Genomic DNA, 19,677 nt, shown 5'->3' with positions numbered 1-19,677 from the left:
TCTTACCCTCTCAAGTGCCAGCTGAGAGACAGGCACCATGCATACCTTAATCAAAGGTGTAATCTTCAAATGACGCAATCCTGGTCACAATCTACAGGACCCACAGAAAGAGGATAGGAGGCTGCAGATGCCTGTGGTGACAGAGTGTGAGACCACACACTAACTCTCTTTAGAGGGTTCGAGACTGATTTTAAGGACGTTGTCTACCAAAGGAGGATGATGGGCGTACACAAGGAAATGGAAGGTGTACTGTGGACCATCTGCCAGTAACCATCTCAACAGCTCAGAATATGTGGCTTTGTATGGTGAATGGAGACCATTGTGTCCAACATGTAGAAATGGTTCGCTGCAGAAAGGTGACAGTGCCATCCACCAGCTTCTGCTTACAGATAATAATCTCAATGGATTTCACATCACTGCCCGAGGGAATGTGGTGATAGAATGATTGACAGGAAACTGGGAGATTTTCATTTAAGATATGGGCTAGGGAGTGACAGTAATAGCTAAAGACAGTGTCATACATGTCCTTGTTTGAGGTTCCAGCTGTGACTGCAGCATAGACTGTTTATCTAACTATTAGAGTGAGCCCAAACTCAATACAGAATGAGCACAGCCATGCCACCTGCCATATGGAAACTTTGGTGCCAATGTTACACTTATTGAATGAGGGCAGCGTGATCCAATTTCTAGGCCATCAGCTCTTCTTCATTAAGGAGCTGCTTAATGACTGAAGGAGCTTACAAAGAATACGTTACACTTACTGTAATAAATGTGAATTGGGAGACTATACTCTAAGGGCTTTTTCAATGCACAAATGCATACAAGGGGATACATATCTAAATATCAGTATCCTTTATTGCTCCATTTTCTGCTTTACAACTTAACAGGTCTGAGGTTTTGCATCAAATGTATCTCTTCTCACATCATGAAATTCCAGTTTAATGAATAATAACAGGATCCAAAACTGAAATCAGTGAGGCTTTTAATAGATACTTTGCCTCAGTTTTCACTGAAGAGGCTCACAAAAAAACGTAAATAAAAATAAGGAACATGTCTTTCAGCTTTTCAAGATGGCTCAACCATTTATCAGAGATGATTCTTTAAATCACAATTCCAGCTTCCTACACTATAATATCTGCATCTCCCTTACTATGTTATAATATAGTATCTGGTTTGTACTGAAGCTTATCAAACACATAAATCTTCTCAGTTTTAATTACATAGTCTCTGCTCCCAAATCCTTGATTCCCTTCTTCCTCATGTATGCATCAAACAATCCCTATACACATCAATACCATCTGCTTCAATCACTCCATATGGCAGCAAGTTCGACAATCTATAACCATTTTCTGTGGAAAGAAAATCCTCCTACATTCTTTCATTGATCTGCTTGAGCCTATCTTGTGTACATGCTTCCAATTATTGATTCACCCACAATGGAAACAATTTCTCCAAATCCATGCTCTTGAACTGTTTCCAAATGCTAAAGATATCAGATCTCCTTTTAGCCTATCATTCCAAAGAAAATAACCCAATCTATTCTGTCTTTCCTAATAACTGGGTCTCTCATATCATACCTTAATCAAAGGTGTAGTCTTCAAATGATGCAATCCTGGTCACAATCTACAGGCAACATCCTTGTGAATCTTTGCTGCTATGCGTCTATGTCTTTTCGTAGTCTGAAGATTTGTTTATTTGTCTGAAAGGGCTACTGCTGTGAACCGCCAAAAACACCAGCCACTATGATGTCCACATATGGACTTGTGGGTAGAATGACTTGAAATGTTGAAAGTGAGTGAGTGACCTTCTTCAGGGATTCTACAACAAACTGTATCTGTCATTTTAATGTAACCTTTAACTAGATACTAACATGCAACAAACTATATCGTGTGAAGAACATAAATAGGAGTAGCAGGGGCCATTTAGCCCTTGAGCCTGCACCCCCATTCAACAAAATCATGGCTGATCTTCCACTGGCTTCAACTCCTCTTTCGGGTTAGCTCATCATAGTTTTCAATTCCCTGACATTTTAAAAATCTATTGCCGAGCAGACACTCTTCTACGTAGGCCAGGAAGTGGTTTTCTTCTATCACACTAGATCAAACAGATTCTGTAGCTTCCCACACGTAAAGAGGATGGTGGCAGTAACATGAGCAGCAATGCATACTGCACATTATGAGTTAGCATGCCCAGGTAACAAAAGCCAGAATTTAAGCAGGACAGAATTCCAAATCCAGGTAGACTGCACCTACAGTTGTCCAAATAAACTAGGGAGAAAATAGTGGAGACATGAGTATTGATATACAAAATTCAGTAGAACACAACATCCTAGAGGACTGCAGACAGCAAAATGTAACACTAGCTTCAAAAAAGTAGGTAAAACTAAATTAAGGAAAAACAGACAAGCCAGTGCAAGGCAAGATAGTGAAATTTATGCTTAAAAACAAACTTAAGAACATAAGAAAAATTGCTAGAATGGATTTATTCTAAAAAGCTCAACAGAAGTTGTTTTGATTACAAGAAGGTGAAGTCCCATCCAAAGTATCTGCGGATATTCACATTTGAAAAGCATGAAATGGAGCAACAAGTGGTAACTGAGTGACACCAATAAAAGCTTCAGTTAACCTCCTCCAGAACATTTATGATTATGGGGCATTTCCTCAAAATTCCTCCTTAAGCACCAACAACATCATTCAAGTAATTTTCTTGCCCAAAACTTTCAGTTTAAATATTTGTAGAGACATACATTCTAAAAATACCTGAGGGACATGGGAAGCCCATTCTGTACCACAGTAGCAGTTAGACAAATGCCATTGCTTTGTGCCCATTAAAGTTTTATTACTAAAATAAGTACAACTAACTGTCATGCAACATGCAATTTCACAGTAAATATGGCTAATAACTTACAAAACTGTGAGATGGGAGCATCCAACTGGGGCACATTTCCTCCTTTGGCATTAAGTTTTTGGACTTGAGTCGGAGGAATGGGTTTATGAGATTGACCAGTCGCACGGTACATTGCCTGAACCCAAAGGATACGATCCTGTTCGTCATCGCTGGCAAAGATCACAGTGTCTCCTTCTTTAACTGCATTAAAGAATGCCCTGCCTCCCTCCAAACCTGGATGGTAGATTATTTAACAACTATGAGAAAAATACACAATGGCATTTCTACATTGACACCATACAACAGATGCATAATTGAAAAGGTGCAGGAACTGGGTTTACATGGCTGAAGTTTACATGGCTGTTATCATTTGAGACTCCTGCCCCAAACTGACATTTGGACATACACAAAAGTTAAATATTTATGACAACACTCCTTTTCTAAACTTTGAGATACTATTTAAAATCTAGAAATGCCACATCTCAAAATCCAAATGTGTAAAATGCACTGAAATATATAGATAATTCTCCATGCTGCAGATTATAATAGTTTGTGTGACGCATGCAATAGATATTATTGCACTTTTAACAGAAATTTAAGCTTGAAACATCTTGTTTAAGATATTAAATACCAAGAAGTCTATGCAATCATTGCAATCATTTAATTTTTATACTAATATCTGATTGCTAACCACAATAAATATTTCCTTCTTCCTCAGATTCTGAATAACGTGTTTGAAATTAAATCTCTGGCCTTTAAAGTTAGCATGGGCTGAACAGAATGGCATCAATGGATGTTTAAAAGGGAATTCCATCTAGTTTTACCATTGGAGCTTGCAGAATCTTGCTCTCACAATCATTGTCAAGTGGTTTCTACCACATGAAATGTGACACCATACCCAGCAGGCCACTCCTTTCCATTCTTATCCTGGAGTCTGCATTAGGATGCTACTTAACAGTAAACTGTATACATTTTAATAATTTGCGTAAGACTGCAGATCTTTGAAATGAAACAAGAAATCAATAAGAATGTGATGGTGAAGTCAGAGGCCAGGAAACAGGGAGAATTTGGAATAGGAATACGGAAAAGAAAACTCAGCAGAGTTGTTTTGAGGGCAGGTGCGGGTGCAAATATACAGGGGCAATACGGCAGAAAGGGAAATAGCAAATAGCACAGTACTGGCATATTAATTAGCACCTTTCTACCTACTTTGGGCAGGAGTGCAAAACACCCATCTACAGGGCTGCCTAAAAGTATAGGGAAAAAATAGGGGACACCATTTTCATTAGATTTTTATTAACGAGTTTTATGAAAAGTCTTTGCCCATTATCCATTTACTTGTCAATTTACAATTACTGTATTTCTAGGATTTAAAAATAAATCTTAAATTTTGCCCAAATCAGTCAACCATGGCTCAGTTGGTAGCATCCTCAGCTCTGAGTCAGAAGGTTGTGGGTCTGTCCCACAATCTGAATTGACACAGTAATGCAGTATGGAAGCAGTGCTGCACTGTCTAAAGTGCTATCTTTAAACTGATGCCCATTTGCCCTCTCAGGTGGGCATAAAAGATCTCATGGCATTTTTATAACTAAAGAAGAGGAATTAACCCTGATACCAAATCCATGTGAATCCCTCAATCAATAGTACTGAAACAGGTTATTGGGTCACTATTACAATGCTGTAGCGAGAGCTTTTTGTGCAAATTGGTCGCATGTTTCCGGCATCACAATAGCAATAACACTTCAAAAAAACACTGACCAGCCAGTGAAATTCACATCCCATAAAGGAGTACAAAAAGGAGCTTTAGTGGCTGTAAGATATTTTAAGATATCTGATGGTTGTAAAAGGTTCTGAAAAGATTTACAAGGGTTTGAGCTACGGGGAGAAGCTGAACAGCCTCGGCTATTTTCCCTGGAGTGTCAGAGGCTGAGTTGTGACATCATAGAGGTTTATAAAATCCATGAGGGGTGTGGACAGTGTGAATAGCCAAGGTCTTTTCCCCAAGGTGGTGGTGTCCAAAACTAGAGGGCCATAGGTTTAAGGTGAGAGGGGAAAGATGTAAAAGGATCCCAAGGGGCAACTTTTTCCACACAGAGGGTGGTGCATGTATGGAATGAACTGCCAGTGGAAGTGATGGAGCTGGTACAATTACTACTTTCAAAAGACATCTGGATGGTTATATGAAGATGAAGGGTTTAGAGGGACATGGTCAAAATGCTGGCAAATGGGGCGAGATTGATTTAGAAGATCTAGTTGGCATGGACAAGTTGGACCAAAAGGTCTGCTTCAGTGCTATATTCAGTGCAGTATCTCTATGGCTCTATAGGTCTTTTTTGCCCAAAACAAAACTACAGGTGACCTGCAGTTAGTTCATTTTGCTGCAGTTGTGCAACATACAATGTTAGAACTGAAATTAACCAGGTATGAGTAGCAGTGAGCCTAACCACTCAGCATTGAAAGGTATACGTGAGTGAACTAATTAGTTAAATGATAGATGATAAAGAATGAAAACAGAGCTCGGTATGTTCTACAAATGTAGCTTTTGTTATCCAGTTTCAATTCGTAGGGTTTCCTCTCCTTTTGATTTATTACCTTTTTGTTACCATGACTTTCTGCTTTTTGCTGTGTCCTGCATCAGACCCTTCGGATGAGCACATGAAGTGTCATAACATTCAAAGCGATGGGTCCAGTGTGGGAATGTGGGACTAGTATAGGTAGTAGGGTATACAGACTCAGTGGGCTAAAGGCCCTCTTCTGTACTGCATGATTTTATGATTCTAAGATACCGCATGCACATGCACACTTTCTTACTTCCCATTTCTCTTGCCATCATATCAATTCCATGTCAACTTACTTATACCATGGTACCGCGAATGCTTCTTAGATATTAGCACGCACAAGTAAAGACTCCCTAACTAGCTTTTATTCCTCCTACTTATAGTTTGGTTTCTGACATATAGTTTCATCTTTTGTTAGTAGCATGGCTTAGACTGCAAGTTAAAGCCGCTGATCCTGCCCCGAGCACTACTGGTCTAAGGTGCTGCAATGCAAATACACACACAGCTGCAACTGAATTAGAATAATCTTCCAAGATCAGTAGGTGACTCAACAGTTTTGTACTTTCTCACAGGTCAATCACTGACCTTCTTCCGGTACCACTCATTACCTCGACTCCAGAAAGACATCAATTTAATTCTTGAAACTATAATCTAAGTGGAAAATAATGATTTTCTGAGAAATTTTTGCATGGTGAGTAAAAAGGTGACAGCTGAAGTGCAACGGCTAAAGCATGACAAAATGTAACGTTGGTATTACCAAGTGTGATGTGCATAGGACCTTTATGACACTGTCAGTTTATTTCCTATAGTGTTGTATATAGTGAGTGAACATTGAATATAATTTTGAAAGAATCTTTAAAGGGCATAAGATAATGTCAACAGGATGTGCAGATATCATTCAATCCATAATTTAAAGACATATATTTGCTTCTTAATAGTACAATATGCTTTGGTTTCACATAATTTATTGTTAAATGTTGGAACTGTTCGTGATTTAAAAAGCAGAGTCCTGAAATTTACTACAGGCTGAGAGGCAAAATTGAAGGACTAAAGGACAACAACTGGAGGGAGGGTTGATGTAATTACATAGTTCACAATTTTACACAATTTTCATTATAAACATGGGCATGGACATTTGTAATAGAAAACGTTGACATCAAAATATGATAAATATATGATGGCGAGAGAAGCAGGAGACAAGAAAGTGTGCGCACATGTAAGAATTGCATATATTACCAATGAAGGAATTATGAGGTGAGAAATGTAATCCTATGAGAATTTACGACCTTTTGTCAGCAATGTTTTAAATGCTGATGGGATCAAAGCACCTGGTTTAAAATGTCATTTTTTAATGATTGATGAATTGAATTAGATTTACATTATACTGTGACAATTACAGCTTGCAAGCAGCATGAATTACATTCAAAAATGCTCCAAATTATAACTGAACTCCAACAAATGGTTGATTATAGCTTCTTGCAAAAAATCAGATGCAGTCAAGAGATTGGTCGTAAGGAGGATTTTATATATAATAATCAAGATAGTAAGGCTGAAAGGTAGTTAGAAAATAAAAGAATTCTGAAGAGATGGATGATGAATTCTGATATCTCTGCCACTTAATTTGGAGAGGAAGGGGAAGGCAAAGAAACAGAGCTCAAAGTGAAGAATATAAAATAATGTACATTGCTGGAGAAAGTACAAATGCAAAGTGGGACTTCACTGTTAACTGTAAATTTTAATTCAACTTGCTGAATGATGGAAACACAGAGGGAGGGATGTTTCCAAAAGCAGGCATGATAGTGTGGACTTCTATTAAGTGCGTTCTACAAAGAGCTATAGTCCATCTTGGCAGGTTATTGCCAGGGCAGAGAAAACCTAAATCACAGTGAGTGGCTGCTGGATGACTGCTTTTACAATTATTGATAAACCCTTTTTAAATTATGATTGTGACATGACAAAATAGTCAGGCCATGCTAAAGAAAAGCCACTTGCCATCCGACTACTTCATGTTTTGTGTTACTGTGCTTTTTCTAGATGTCAGTATTGAATTGAAGCCTTTCACCTGGCTGTGGGTCAGTGTAATCCACTGTGTATCCGTCCAGTTGCAGCAGTTCCTGAGGCTCAGCTTTTTTCTCCCGATAACTGCACATTGCAAATGTATACTGGCTGACCTGAATAAAGAGAAACAGTTGAATGTAATTCTGGATTAACTTTAAACTTGAGAAACTTCATCACAAAATCTAAACATTAGCTGAAAGCTTTGTTGTGCAAGCCATTAGTCTACTGCCAGCACACGTTGGGAAATACAAATTGAACTGGTTGTGATCTTCAAAAGAACAGAGATTGGGGAAATTTGCCATTAATGGTGCTGTTACGGAGGGGAGGTCGACTCCCCACCTTTGATAGCTGAATCTGAACCACCCAGAGAAACTCACCTTATAATCTGTTAAAGGAAGTGTCAAAAGTGGTATAATCTACCTCTCATTCCCCCTTCTAACCTGTTACATAGGAGAGGTTAAATGAAATAAACTCCTGATAGTCACTCTATAATCAACAAATAACAATTTATTCATCGAACTTTAACTATGAACAAATTAACAGAACTACTAACAAAATGAACAATTCCTCCCCTTAACTACTAACTATTCCTGAATAAAACAAAATTTAAATGGTATGCTGTTCCAATAGCTACAAGTACTGCTTAAATAAACCAAATTATTGATAAAAAAAATCAAATCTTAATCTCTTGAAATTACAACCAGGATGCATCTTCCAGAATGCTCTGCACCCTCTCCGCTGATCCTCCGCCAGGAATACCTTCCTCTGTCAAATTCTAGCGTCCAAAATGCCTCTATCTATTGAATTCTGACGTCAGGAATATTAGCTAAGAATGCCACTGTACCTTTAATAAGATGATGGTTTCTTTTCTGAGAGCTTATAGAATTCTGTAAGAGCCAGTGTTTCTCTTTAGAGCTAATAGGTTTTTTTACCTCTCTTAGATGGTAGTTGCTCTCACACCAATTTTCAAACATCCTCTTTTTTTATACCCTCGATAATCTATTAATTTCTTACAAATAGGATTGGCCTTAGGTTGTCAAAACCATCAGATCCAAATTCAATTGGTTTTTGGTATCTAAGGCCTAGTTTAAACTCAAAACCTATTATCTTGGTAAAAATGCTGCTTTGTCTGCTATCAGTACACCCTTCAATACAAATGTTTTAATTCAAGAACTCTGTGCAGCTGCAGCTGCCTATGGACCTTTCTTTCTAAACTTCAAGTCTATAAAACACACCTTTTAAAGGGACCATGCACTCTTCCCCCTCTACCATTTTACAAACAAATTCTAATGTCCTGCCTTCCATTCACAGGTATAATACCAACTTTGCAGCAGTGTGTACTTGAAAATTTGTCACTAATTAATCAGTTACTTCCATAAAGCTGGCTAAAAGATACATCTTAATTGAGGACAGTAATGCAGATAGGGCTTATCAGAGATGAACATGATATCCTATGCATGGATATAAAAGTTGTGCGCAAGGTTCTTGGTGATAATTTTGTCTCTGTTTTCACAGAGAGGGTTGATGCAGACATCCTTGTTAAACAGGAGTGTGTAACATTAGATAAAATCAGAATATTGGGAGAGATGTACTAAGTCATGGACCTCCTTAAAGGAGGACACATCATTCAGCCAAGATGAACTGTGACAGGAAGGCTGGTAGGGAAATACTGACTGCTCGGAGGATCAATTTCCAAAGCTTGCTAGATTTAGGCATGGGACAAAAGAATTTGATGTCCACAAACATTTTTCAAAATTCACTCGAGGAACGTGGGCACTGCAGTCTGGGCAGGCATGTATTACCCATCCTTCGTTGCCTTTGAGAAGATGGTTGTGAGCAGCCTTCTTAAACTGCTGCATGTGAAGTAGACAGACCCACAATGTCCTTAGGGAGGGAATTCCAGGATTTTGACCCAGTGACAATGAAGGAACGATGATATATTTCCAAGTCGGTATGGTGAGTGGTTTGGAGGGGAACTTCAATGTGGATGCCCAATATCTGCTACCCTTGACCTGCGAGATGGAAGTGGTCACGGGTTTGCAAGGTGCTGCTTAAGGATCTTTGGTGAATTTCTGCAGTGCATCTTGTACATAGTACACACAGCAGCTACTGAGTGTTGGTAGTTGAGGGAGTAGATGTTAGTGGATATTGTGCCAATCAAACAAGCTGCTTTGTCATGGATGGTATCAAGCTTCTTGAGTGTTGTTGGAGCTGAACCCATTCAGGCAAATAGGGAGTATTCATCACAATCATGACTTGTGCCTTTTGATGGTGGGCAGACTTTGGGGTATAGGAGGCAGGCTCCTTGCCACGGTATTCCTAGGCTCTGACCTGCTCTTGTACCCACCGTATGTATACAGTGAATAGTAATGCCCAGGATGTTGACACTGGAGGATTCAGTGATAGTAACAAAATTGCATTTCAAGGGGCAGTGGTTAGATATTCTCCAGTTGGAGATGGTCATTGCCTGGCATTTGTGTAGCATTAATGTTGCTTGCCACTTGTCAGCCCAAGCCTGGACATTGTCCAGATCTTGTCACGTTTGAACTTGGACTGAATCAGTATCTGAGAAGTTGTAAATGGTGGTGAACATTGCGAAATCATTGGTGAAATCCCCCACTTCTAACCTCATGATGGAGGGAAGATCACTGATGAAGCAGCTGCTTGGACAGAGGGTACTATCGTGAGGAACTCATGCAAACAACGCACCTCCTGATACCCCAAAGTCGACGCACCATCAAAAATCACAGGAGTGTGATGAATATTCCCTATTTGCCTGGACGGGTTCAGTATCAACAACACTGAAGAAGCTTGATACCATCCACGACAAAGCAGCTTGTTTGATTGGCACCACATCCACCAAAATACAGGATGTCTGTCAACCTCAGGATGGTATCCTAACTGCTGAGTTGGATTAGAATGGGCAGCTAGTTTATTCAGACACAATGTGCTAAATGACTTCCTCCTGTGCTGTAGCCTTTCTCGGGTTTTAAACTAATCCACAACAAAGAAAATTCCTTTGAAAATCAAGTTTTGAAAGGGAGGGATCATTGCAATATTTCATAACAATGATAATACTGTATTGCTATTTCAAAAGATTTGTGCCTTGCTGGCTGTGGCTCTGCTAGATAAATGATAGTTGCTGCCAATTTTACCTGGTTTGTTTGGGAGCATGACCTGACCTTGTTGAAGAACTTATTTAATTTGTGAAGCCTTTTCAAAAGTAAACCTCATTTTAAGAAAAATGGAAGTGTAACAGGCAAAAGGAGGAGGTGGGAGAAATACCTTATGAAAGGCATGAATATAAACAAACAAATGGTCTCAAATCAGAAAGTTAGTTAATATTATTCCTAGAGAACAAGATTTGAAAAACAAAGCCCTAACAGCCATGATATAAATTCACCCAAATACTAACCACGAGCAGGGACTGTATAAATGTAATTCACACAAAATAAATAGGGTGGGGTGCTGCACATCAAAATAAAAACAACATTGAATAAATACTACATTTCCTGTCTTATTCTGAAATACTGTATAGATTTGTCCATATTTTGGAAACAATGCAGAGCTGCTCACCTTGTGAATTCATTTCAGGAACACACTCCTTAGGACCCTGAACCAACCTATGCTATTGTACTAGCCCATAGTTGCACTAATGTTCATGTACCCTATCATTCAAATCACAAGATGTTAGGACTGACATCCTGTCATAAGCAATGTGAGTTGACTGTCTTGGTGCCAGTCATGTTTAACAATTCTTAAATCTCAGTCATCAGAGCAATTGTTGTCAGAACTGCTGTAAATGGCAGCTCTCACTCCTCTTAGATTGCTTCTGGATAACATGCTGAATTCAATGTCATGTTCTTGATGCAACTCACTGAGCCACAGGGTCTCTTTCAGGCTCTGTGAACTTCAATACGCCTTCGGGACACCATCAGATTGCATCAGACCCCAGACAGCATTTGGCAATGAAGTTCTGAATTGTTTGAAAGGAAAAGCTGTTGTAAAGCAAAGGATTCTCCAGGCTTCAGGCTAGGTGCTTGCACAGTGTCGACAATTTGAAGCTTTCAAAGATATGGACACTAACTACAAGCCCAAATTAGCTGCTTTGACCTACCCCATTCTGTATGAGTGCCACGTTAAGCTCTACAGCCTTGATGGCTACAACTAACTCAGTTAGTAATGTTTCAATACTCTAACTGCTTCCCAATCTACATCACTGCTTCTGAATAATCTGTGAAGAGCTGAAGCTCTTATTTAGGCATTTTAGCAAAAAGGTACAAACAATTTCTAACAACAGCCCTATATCAGAATTTTGGGGACTTTCTCCTCATGTTTTAAAAGGACATCTAAACAGGGTCTACTGGTGCTAGCAGCAATTATCCTGTACATGTCACATGTCTAACAAATGACCATTGCAATTGTGAATTCTATGAAATTGGCTGAGCATCTGTACTGATTTACTGGGCTGGAAAAATAGATGGTAATGCATCTCATTGGTATTTTCTCAATTTCAGGACAACCCTTTCTTGCAGATGGCTGGGTTTAAGCAAGATGACATGTTGGTTGCAAGTTAGCAGACAGTTTATGAGCCCTATCATAACCGTACAGGCTCTCCCACAAACAATGAGGACATCGGTTGTCAACTGATGGTGGTGGCAATGCTTTGCTGGCACATGCAGCTGCTCTCTGACTTTCTCTCTCACTGCTTTCTCTCAGTGGTTTCTCCTGTTGGCTGGAGATTCTTGACACCATTTTTGATGACATTTCATCATTTTGTAAATAGTTAAAGATTCGTGGAAAACTTCAGATTGTCTTTGAAACGTTCCCTTTGGTTCCTGCATGCACGGGCCCCCATGTCAGAGTTCTGATTGCAGCTTCTGTTCAGGTAGTATTGAGTCAGGCATTTCTTTCATACTTCTGTAACCACTTTAAAACATGCCCTCTCATGACTACTTGGATATATTTTCTCTGTTTACCAGATTGAAAACCCTTGACACTTCTGAACATCTCTTTTGCATCTCCTCTTAATTGTCATCAATCACTATGATCAGAAGGATTCCCAAGATTCCCAAGTTTTTCCATTGGAGCAATTCCTCCTATCAGTCACTTCCTTTTCATCTTTCAATAAGAGAACATTCCAAAAATGTGACTTTAATATATTTCTTATGTCAGAATGATTGACAGGATAAGTGACTAACTCTGACATTGTATGAAATCTAGAAGAAAGAATGAACATGTAACTATTTATGCCTTTCATGATCTTAGTATTTCCCTGAAGTGGTTCCTTATCAATGAAGTACCTTTAAAGCGCAGCTATTCTTGTCATACAGGCAAACACTGCAGCTAGTTTTACACAGCAAGGCTCAAATTGGAACGGGATATTCCACCAGCTAATTTAGTTTTAATGATGTAGATTGAAGGATAAATGTTAGCCAAAACACTAAGTGCATTATCTGACTTTTCTTCAAGTAATATTACAGTATCTTCTACCCAATAGGGACAATGGGCTTCATTTATTATTATTTAAAAAGTGTCTGTCACCTCTGTCAGTCCTGCACAGAACTGTCAGTCTAGGTTATGTGCTCAAATTTGTTAAGCATTGACGGTACTTGCATTAAGTCAAGGCTGACACCAGGAACTAAATATCACATCAGCGTTTTTTGTTTTATGGATTGACAATGTTTGAATTGCAATTCTATAAATATTAAAACGATTTTGATTCTCTAAATGGTTCATTAAAAAAAACAGATTAGCATTATGAAGTGGTATCGATTAGGAATGCTCCATATTTAGTCCCTTGTACATGATGAGTTACTAATCTCAGGGGTGGTGGCAAGGAAGTCATCAGGATCATGGGAATTGGACAATGACACAAAAAGTAGTTGAGACCGCTATGGAAAACAGGAGCTAATGAGGATGATACAAGAGTCTGCAGAAGGACGTACACAAGTGGGCAAAACTTGGCAGATAAAACAAAATGCGGGAAAATGAGAGATTATGCACTTTGGCAGGAAGAATAGAGGAGCTGAATATTATTTAGATGGAAAAAGACTGCAAAAAGCTACACAAAGAAGGATGTTGGAGGCCTAGTGCACAAATCACAAAATGTTTGCATACAGGTTCCACAGGTAATAGGAAAGGAAAATGGAACATTGGTCTATATTTCAAAGGGGATGGAGTGTAAACAAAGGGAAGTTTTGCTGAAACTATATAAGGTAATTGTTAGACCATACTTGGAGTACTGAGTATAGTTTTGGTCCCCTTCTCCAAGGAAAGATATACTGGCTTGGGAGGCAGTCCAGAGAAGGTTCACTAGGTTCATTTCAGGTGTGGAGGGATTCGCTCACGAAGAGAGTTTCAGTAGGTTTGCCAGTCCTCATTTGTTTAGAAAAGTGAGAGGCTATCTTATACAAACATACAAAATTCTTAGGAGGTGCTATACAGGGTAGGTGTTTAAGGTTATTTCCTCTATGTTAACATAACATTAAACCCAACAAAGGGACTGGAATAGTCATCTTTAATGTGAGTGACCAAGTGCATGCCATTCTTAACAGCAGATCCATTGGTCCTGCAATCAGCGTGACTGAGCAGCCTTTCTCGAAAGCAAGCTAAAAAACACCTCGTGGACTTGTATAAGGGCAATGAGTTTCCAGGTGACATTCATGATTTGGCTTGTCAACAATGCTCAATGCTTCACTGAATTTACACCTGCCTAAGATACAGAAAAATGGTGCCTCTCTATGCTCCAACTTACCTTTGAGTGGTTTTGCACAATAAAAGCTGGCCAAATGATTGGGTGAATTGCTTCAAACTAGTTTTGTGCAAATTTTCCAAGTTTTGCATGGCAAAAGATTCTTTTTAATTTGTAAAGCCCGTATAGGACCTGTGTAGTGAAAGCAATGCTGTTCTCTGTGCTCAGGTGACATTGCTAGTCTAGTCAACAACGTATCACACAAAGAAGCCATAGACCTATGCACTGCAGCATTACATCACGGTAATTGAAACCCACCATCATTTTGTCAGTCATTAATTGTGGAATTTACAAACTCAGCAGGTCTTGCAGTTATATTCCATTTCAACAATACCATGTCTGCCCAAATAGATTGGATTGACATGGGATCCCCACTAGGTCCAGCACAGGATTTCATAAGAAATGCGTATTTAGTAGAATGACAATTAACTTCTCACCCCTTACACAATTTTTTATATGAAGATGATATATTTACAATATGTTTGCTATATGCCTCAATGAGCTCCAGTGTGTCCATTCAATTCCATTTGAGTCAATTTTACATTTGAAATGCAAAAAAAAAACAAATTAAGTCCCTTTCCTTGATGCCCTCATTGAGAAAATCAGCTGAAGGTTCTCTTAGCCTACCTTCACAGGTCAGAATATGCATTGGCACGCCTACAGTTCCATGCACTAAAAGATTGGCCTTACAGGCAATCGAGTCCCTACAGGGCCCGAGACAATTGTTCACTATAAAAACTTAATGATAAAATAAGGTGCATCAAAGTCATCCTGTGGGGTGGTCATTACCCTAATCAGATCACTTTTCACTGTTCAAATGAGTAATGTGCTGTATGAATTTTACTGTGTGTGAGATGCCAGGTAAGTAAGCTGTATGTCCCAAAGATTGGCAGGTTGTGTCAAGGAACATGTTCGCAACAAGTACTGACTGTACCTGTCCAGCCCATGTTTGTAAAATGTGCCACACAGTGCTTAGCGTTAGGTATGATTCTGCAATTGGACATTTGCTAGATAATCTAAAACATGATAGGAATTACATCGACACTGCATGTACTAAAAGCCATATATAATAACATACAGAATCCTATATTTTTGCAGACAGAAAGAGCATATAGGCACACTGCACCTGTATCAACTCAACAATATAGATAACATCCATTCAGTGGACAATTTCTTAGGGCAATGCCCTGACCAACCAGAGTCAACATACCTGGCTTAACATTTAAACAATGTTTAATCAACCTGTTATTTCACACTTCTGGGCTAAATCAGAATTGAGCCCTCACTTTCTGGCCCAGGTGTGGGGCCATTAACAGTGTGTCACCAGACTCACTAAGTCCTTATTCTCTGACTAGGAAGCTAACCTGGGCCACTCCGTTGGAGTCACCAAATCCTACTCACAAGGCCACCTGTGAACTTAAATTTCACCATCTGCCATGGTGGCACCTGAAGTCATATGCCCACAGTATTATATCGGGTTTACTAATCTAGTGACAATAACACGAGTTGAGCACATGAACCTATCACACCAGACAGTGCTATTGGGTGGTATAAGTGATGCTGACATGCTGTTTGGTTGTGAGTGAAGGTGATTGAAGGCATTGTGTAATCACTGGGCTCCTGGTTAATGCAGCAGCTCATTACAGGGTACGATATTCCAACCATTAACTCCAGCCCCCTTTAAAAAAAAGTTACTCACTCCTCCCACTTCAGGTGCTGCTTTGCTGATATTAAACCTTAATGTGCACATGATTTTTGCATCTATATGAAAGGTTTAAAATTTGAGGTTACTGCAGTGATTTGCCGGCTCCCTCTGAGACCCTAAATATTACCCACATTCTTCACCCCTGCTGTACTGTGATCCCTGTTTCCCCAAGGGCTCTTCACCATCTCCTGGTTTTGTTAGGCCTCTATATAGTACCATCAATGTTCCCATTTTACCCCAGAGCCCTGACTATCAAGGTCACAATGCCCTTGCTAGTCCAACCACACTCCACATTTCAAATAACCATGACTTTACTTGAACCCCTCCCAGCACTCCCTCCACATTGAAAGCACCCTATTTCTTCCCTTTCCTATCAGATCCCACTCCACTATATTCACTTGTCCCCTGTATCTGTAAACATTCCCTCAGTTAACCAGTTGATGATGCCATGGACAGATCCTAGAAACACTGCTGTGTAAATATTGTCTAAATTGTATGTAGGAAATGTATTTCAATGCATCAGGTATAGTACCATAATTTACTGAAAACAACTGCAACAGAATAATTAGTTTTTAACAAAGGAATAAAACACCAGTATCTTGAATGGTTTTCTCAATAACTGTTTCTCAATAACTAAAGGAAATAACAAAAATCCCAAATCAATGGAAAATCTCTTAAACAGATCAACTGTTATAAAATGTTTTCCTTCTGTCTACCAATGAAGATGATTGTACAAGGTAGAATGTTGCAACTACTACACTACAATTGAATCAAGGACGTTACAAAGTATGCCAGGTTATGAAGAACAAGCTTACACACTTTCCCAACAAAGGACTGAAAGTGCGTTTCTTGGCATAGATTTATTTTTCAAGTGGGAAATGTATTATTTTGCATAGCTAAAGCTAACTATACTTGACCAATGACACACACTAAACATGTTTGCTTATGCTGGTACCCACACAAAAATATTTTATAAATATTGGAATTTAAGTTGTTGTGCAAAGAATTCTGAACAAGAAGGTTAACTGTTTGTTTTATTAGATTACTGATGAGACAAACACCTTTAACGTTAGCATCTTTTATGGGTATGCAAAGTATACTGTGATCCGTGTAGACTATAAAGAGAGGTTGCCAGTATGTTTAGATCATATTAATTCAGTGCTACCACCTACTGTTCATTATATACTGTTACAAGTAACAGCTTACTCATTGGGTACTTACTCTGCTCATAGTCTTCTGCCGTTTGCACAACTGAAGCATTTGTTTGAACCCAGAACATTTACATTGTGTTGTACCAGAATGGTAGAAAGGGAGGAGGAGGATCATTGAATTGTTTGTTTTGTTACATAGTGAAAGTTATTTGGAAATGGAATAATCAGATTCCAAGGTAATAATAATAACAATAGGTATTTATATTGCAGTTCGAACAGAGAAAATCACTCTAAAGGTGCTGTGCGGAGATGTAAGCAAGATGGACATTGTACTAAAAATTATATGGAGTGACAAAAAAGGCTGATCAAGGAGAGGATGGATTCTAACAGGTTGTTCGTAAGTATAGAAAAAGGCAGAGAGATGGAAGAGATTACAAGGTGATATCCAGGCTGAAGGGACAGAGGCTAACAGAGAAGCAAAAGGTGTTGGGATTCAGAAGAAGCCTAGAATACAAGAATGAAGAGGTGGTGGGGTGGGATTGAGAGTTGGTGAAGACAGACAGGGATAGGCATCACTTATGGAAGGATTTAAACAGAGGGATGAAAATTTCATTTTTTTGGCTGGCAATCGGGAATCAATGTATGTTAATAAGTATGAGTGTGATGTATGAAAGGGCCCTGACTTGAAAGGGAGCTTTGGATCAGTTGAAATTTTCAGAGGCTGAGAGGCCGATCAGCAAAGTGTTCAGGTAATTCAGTCTGGTGTCAATAAAATTAAGAAGAGTTTAAGAAGCAAATGGCCTGAGGTAGGGAAAAGAGACGGGTGCTGTTTTAGCACCTGATGTTTTAACGTCAGTGGATTGTTACCCACTTCTGAACTTTAGATTACTGTAGTTTACATGCTGTGTGCACCAGGAGTAAATATGAGGTGGTTGCATTGTTTTGCAGAAACATTCATGACTCTTAAGACAGTGCAATTAGAAATGTTTTCTCCAACTTAAGAAGGATCATTAAAAATGTCTCGCATTTTATGCTATCCCCTTTGCTGTGGTGGGACGGTCTGAAATGTGGACATCTGAGTTGCTGAACCTACCAGAGAAATTACAATCGCCCTGAATTGGAGAAAAAGGTTGACCTTTTCAATTCCTGAAATGCAAACTCGGAGAAATGGAATAGCTCACGTGGTCTATTATTTTTAAAATACCATTTTATTCACTGTCATTCTGAAATTAAACATTGCAACAAAATTCGAAATAAACATTGCTGTAACTCAGATTGATGGTTGTGTCATTTTTGAGATCAGTTTGTTCAGGAACCTAGGTTTCACAGGAAATAATTCTCTCTCAAAAAAAACCCCTATCATTTTAATATGCTGTATAATGTAATACTTTCCTTTTCACAGCTATTTGGGAATTACAGATCAACTTGGTGGTTTGGAGACAGTTTTTTTTCTGTATTTTTTTTATTTATTGCAATTGTATTGTGGAGTTTAGCTTTTACCTCAAACTATCTGTTCTGAGGAAGGGTCACCGGACCTGAAATGTTAACTTTGATTTTTCTTCACAAATGCTGCCAGACCTGCTGAGCTTTTCCAGCAACTTCTGTTTCTATTCCTGATTTACAATATCCACAGTTCTTTCGGCTTTTACCTCAAATTATCTGACCTGACAAGAGTGTTTGAGATTCAGAATCAAGGTGTAGGTCATAAAAGGAATATTCTGAGTAATTCTGTTATTATTTATGATTCTGCATAACAGATATTAATTCCAGCACACTGTATATATTAAAGAAACTACAGTTTACCTCTGGAAATTGGCAAACATAGAAAACAAAGTTAGTCCGCTAGCAGTGATTAATACTGTTAATTAATATTAATCAATTCATCGTAATTAATTTATGGGAAACACTGCATAGAAGTGTGGTGGTGGGAGGTTCAATCAACGCTTTCAAAAAAGAATTGGATTGTTGTAGGAAAATAGCATTCCAATATTATAAGAGCAGCATTATCTTGCTCCGCATTAAACATGATCTTGCTTGGTATGATTACTCCACATTCCTGCCTAACATTATTAATCTTTCGTCCCGTCACTTTTCAAAAAATTATATGCCCCACCTTAAAAATATTCAAAAATTCAGCTTCCACCATTTGAGGAAGAGGCTTCTAAACACTCACGACACTTGAGAAAATTTTTTTCCCAATCTCTGTTTTAAACAGGCGATCCCCTAATTTTAAACATCGCCCTTCTGGATTCTCCCATATTCTAATTTTTCCCCTCTTTTTAAATAATTTTAGTATTTGCTTTTTTTTAAAAAAATTCAGTCTAATTAAGAAAGGCTTGATCTATTCCCGAGGCTCCCAACTTTGAAAAACTGCATGGTTTTCTTCAAGTTTGGTATTTACTTTTTAGTTAACTATGGATGGCGGTACTCTCCTTGGAAATTTTCTTTTTTGTTGGAATGTATAAATTCTGAAATATGCACTTAAATGTCAACCACAGCATATTTCTGTTATGTAAGTAAAATTCATTTATGTACATGGTGAGCAACAGTGATCACAAAATGGAT

At 38.6% G+C, this 19,677-nt stretch overlaps 1 protein-coding gene across 10 annotated transcripts in view; it reads right to left on the bottom strand.

Annotated features, from left to right (window-relative positions):
- The window catches only part of cadpsa (Ca2+-dependent activator protein for secretion a), a 491,603-nt gene that overhangs the window by 169,073 nt on the left and 302,853 nt on the right, over window positions 1-19,677 (bottom strand). For all 10 annotated transcript variants that reach the window (XM_059649938.1, XM_059649939.1, XM_059649942.1 and 7 more), the window contains exons 10-11: window positions 7,507-7,615; window positions 2,908-3,120 (exon numbers count right to left, since the gene is read on the bottom strand). In XM_059649938.1, the coding sequence (XP_059505921.1) occupies window positions 2,908-3,120; window positions 7,507-7,615 (322 nt within the window). The remainder of the gene's footprint in view (window positions 1-2,907; window positions 3,121-7,506; window positions 7,616-19,677) is intronic.

Source organism: Stegostoma tigrinum, chromosome 11, assembly GCF_030684315.1.
Source record: "Stegostoma tigrinum isolate sSteTig4 chromosome 11, sSteTig4.hap1, whole genome shotgun sequence".
Taxonomy (NCBI): Eukaryota; Metazoa; Chordata; class Chondrichthyes; order Orectolobiformes; family Stegostomatidae; genus Stegostoma; species Stegostoma tigrinum.
The sequence above is the reverse complement of the archived record's forward strand: the minus strand, read 5'-3'. Positions and strand labels throughout refer to the sequence as shown.